General features: G+C 36.4%; 1 protein-coding gene across 1 annotated transcript; it reads right to left on the minus strand.

Moving 5' to 3' along the window:
* Nucleotides 1–2,168: 2,168 nt before the first annotated feature.
* LOC133179597 (protein FAM133-like) lies at nucleotides 2,169–2,804 on the minus strand. The gene has a single exon (XM_061314312.1). It carries the CDS (start codon nucleotides 2,802–2,804, stop codon nucleotides 2,169–2,171), a length of 636 nt encoding a protein of 211 aa, XP_061170296.1.
* Between the last annotated feature and the right edge of the window lie 1,266 nt (nucleotides 2,805–4,070).

The following is a 4,070-nucleotide window of genomic DNA, read 5'->3' on the forward strand; positions in this document are numbered from 1 at the left end:
GTACACCTTCAGAATTGATTATTCTACCCAAAAATTCTACTTCTTGTCTGAATAGAGTGCATTTATTTGGTTTTAATTTTAGGTTGTATTTTCTAAATCTTTCAAATGCTTTTCTGAGGTTTTCTAATGATTCAGAGAAATTTTTGCCTAAGACTATGATGTCATCTAGGTAAACTAAAAGTTCTTCCCAATCATACCTCTCAAGACAAGTCCCATTGCCCTTTGAAATGTTGCGGGGGCATTACACAACCCGAAAGCCATTCTTTGGTGTTCAAAGAGGCCATATTTAGTCCAAAAAGCTGTTTTCTGTTTGCTATTTTCCTCAATTTCAATTTGATAATAGCCCATGGCTAAATCCAAAGTACTTGAGAAGAATTTGGTGCCATACAGAACATCCATACAGTCAGAAATAAGGGGTAGTGGATAGCAATCTTTAACAGTCCTAGCATTTAGATCTCTAAAATCTACGCAATATCTGACACTACCATCTTTTTTCTTGATTAAAACTGGAGCAGATGCCCACTCAGAAGAAGATGGGGTAATGACTCCTGCATCTAATAATTTCTGTAAGTGCTCTTTTTCTTTATCTTGAAACCCTAGAGGTGTTCTGATGAACTTTTGTTTTACAGGAGGGGCATTTCCTTTATCAATACTGTGTTTTACACCTTTTAGACACCCTAGATCTAATTCCCCTGTGGAAAATATGTCTGAATATTCTTCTAACAAACAACCTAACTTTTTGACCTGCTCTTGATCTAATCCTACACTTGACCTATCAAAGAGATCTTGAATATGAATAGGTAGTGCAAGATTTGTGGGTGTGCTATTGTCAATGGATGTTCCTTTAATGACAGGTTGAAGATCTATTTTATTTGTTACAATTTCTACTGACTCTGCATTTCCAATGTGTTGACCTACTTTTAATTTCACAGTTTTGTTTGAGTCATTGACAACCTTCACTTTCAGAGTCTCACCTTTACCAAGAACTGAAGAACACAAAAATTCTGGAGAACTAAAGGGTTCTACTATGAAATTGGTGTCAAGGGGCCTACTTGGAGAACAATTTACAAACCCCACTGAATTTGCTGGTATGATAGATCTACTTTGAAATGTTACCCTTGCAACCTTGATTTGTTCACCTTGTATGTTCTTTATATTTGCTGTTATTGTTTGCTTGCCAATTTCCAAAACATTTTTCCTGAGGTCAATGACACAATGGTTGGCCTCTAAAAAGTCTAACCCCAAAATTACTGTATCTTTCATGTCAACTGCACACATATCAATAGAATATGATTGAGATCCTATCTGACACGAGCCATTTTTGTACAGTTGCCCTGTTATTTCATGTCCACCTAAACCTTTGAGTGTAATGTTTTGTGATGTTAGAGTGGAACTGTTTTCACCCGGGAATATACCTCTATTGACCAAGGTCATCATAGCTGCTGTGTCAACAACTGCTGTTGTTTGATGGCCATGGACAACAAAAGGAATCTCCAGAGTCAAACCTTTTGAATTTTCATTGACATTGACTTGAAGATTCTGACCTTTTTCTTCATTTACCAGACTACGGTCAGCTAGACTGGTTACCTGGAGTTTAAATTTTCTGAAGAAATTGGGGAGTTAGCTGAGGATTGTGATATTGTTGGAGTAGACCTATATGGACTTGGTGTTCTGTATTTAAACTTGAAGGGAGATGGAGATCTAGAGTTGCTAAATGTTTGATTTGACTTGTTCTGTATTGTTGAATTTTGAGTGCTTTTGAATGGACTGTTGGATCTGAAGGGTTGACCATAATTTATGGGACTGTTTGACCTTGACCTAGATTGAAATCTTGGTGCATTTCTTAGAACCCCACCATTGGAAAATTTGTCATCTAATGCTTGCTTAATACTGAAGACCATATCTGTAAGTTTTGAAATTTTGTCTTCCATTTGTTCTAACTTTTTGGTTTGTTGCATTGGTGATGGTTCAAATGAAACTTGTCTGTGATAGTAGGACTTGCTAGCACCATAAACAGCTTGCTGGTTAGCAATTGAAGTCCTCATAAGGTCTAGAGCTTCATGGATGTCTTTGGGATTCTTTTCCATAACTGTCCTAGCAGCTTCTTTATCTCTGCACCCTCTAAGGAAATTTTCTGTTGAAATTTGGTTGACTGCTTTCTTGCCTGATTATTTGTAACCATCAATGGTGATGAAGTGAACTCTTTGTGCAAACTGTTGGAGTGATTCATCCTCATGTTGTTTCATGTACTGCAGCTTGCGTCTAGCTGAGATAGGGTTCTCTTTGGTATTGAATCTCCTGCTCATTTCCTTCTTGATCTTTTTGTAACTGTCTAGGTTAAGCTTACAGACATATTCTAAAGCTTGTCCATCTAAGCTACTAAACAATTTGTCAGTACGCTTCTTTTTTCCCCAATCATGCCTGTCAGCTACCCTTTCAAATTGTGTGATGAATGTATCCCAACTGATTTTTCCATCACCACTAAATGTTTGTAATTTTGATGTTGGACTGTGACTTTTTTGTCTGTGTCTGCGTCGGTGATGGTGTCTGTCATAGTCAGAGTCACTACTGGAGGAGGAAGATGATGATGACCGTGAAGATGAGGAGGAGGAGGAGGATTGATACCTTGTTTTTCTATGATATTTCTTACCTCTTGTGTTTTCATCATATGTGTTGTCAAACATGTTTGATTTTGAGTGAATATGTGTGTCTTTTGTATCATGTATTTTGCTTTTTCTGTTTTGTTTTGTTTCTGATTGTTTTCTGTCAGATGGTTTTCTTGTGTTTATGCTATCTGCTGGCATTGCACTTAACCATTTTCTCTGTTGGGCTTCTTGTTCTAATGCAAACTCTGCTTTCTTTCTTCCCTCTCTCTCAGCTTGCAATTCCTATTCCTGTCTCTCTAATTTCACATTCAACTCTCTCATGCTAGTATCAAGATCTCTCATATCATAGAACAAATCTGACTGTAAGCTAGTAGCTCCCCCAAAGGAAACCATTTGATTTTCTTCCCACTTTTTCCATTGTTTTTCTGGTACACCTGTATATTTACCAAGGATATTTGCATTTAACTCGTATCTTTTCCTAACCCCTATTACATCAGTAATGGTGCGATGATCTAGGATCTTTGACATTTCAAATTCAGAAGCTGTTTGCATGTTGATTGGAGCCATTGTGAAATCGGTAATTTATCAAAGGGGAAAAGGAGAAAAAAATACCACCAAGGAAAAGGAAACTAGTTGTGTAAACAACCAGTGATTGTAAAATGAAATAAATTGTGAAACCAAATATTCAGTAAAGAAAAATAATAAATCGAATTGCGTTTTGTTTTGAATTTGGCGCCAAACGCTCAGTGACTACGGTAAACAATGTAAATTTCACTTGATCAGAAAAAAAATATATAACCAGTTTATCCTTGTCGCCAATGTTGTATAATTCTGTATAATTTGTACAATTATTCTTACCAAGGGTAAGATGGCCTCAAACCCGAAAACACTGGACAGGACGGAGATACGTCTGCACTCTTCAGTGTCGGATAAAGGAAAGGCACTAAAAATAGGTGATCTGTAATCACATAAACCACAGACCAAACCCCGAACCCGATATAAATAAACGTATTTATACTACAGGTTTTTAACTCGTATATCCGAATATTTTAAAAATACATCGCTTACGTACCCTTAATTGAAATTCAGCATGTTCAAAATGCTTACGAAAATGTTCTTTTGAAATATACTCTGTTCTATACCCGTGTTTGGAGGTAGAATTTTTGTGTTTGTATAAATGGGTCTGGCGCAGGTGATCAGTGAGGATTAATCTGAGTTTTCTTGTGGAAATATGTAAGAAGAGGTTCTCTAACTGAATCTTGCTTGGGAAATATGTGTGATGGCTTTGTTTTAATACAGGATTCAATAGGGTGTGGAAAATACCCCAAATTTTGTAGGTAAGTTGAATTTCTTACGAAATATTTTGTACCCAAGTAATACTATGACTTTTCCCAAGCACATTTCTGGTACTCAAGGATACGATGAGTTTATTTATATAACAAAATATTAATAATTATTGTGTTA

The sequence above is a fragment of the Saccostrea echinata genome, unplaced genomic scaffold (assembly GCF_033153115.1).
Source record: "Saccostrea echinata isolate AGI-Se365-2 ecotype Australia unplaced genomic scaffold, CSIRO_AGI_Sech_v1 ptg000005l, whole genome shotgun sequence".
NCBI lineage: Eukaryota > Metazoa > Mollusca > Bivalvia > Ostreida > Ostreidae > Saccostrea > Saccostrea echinata.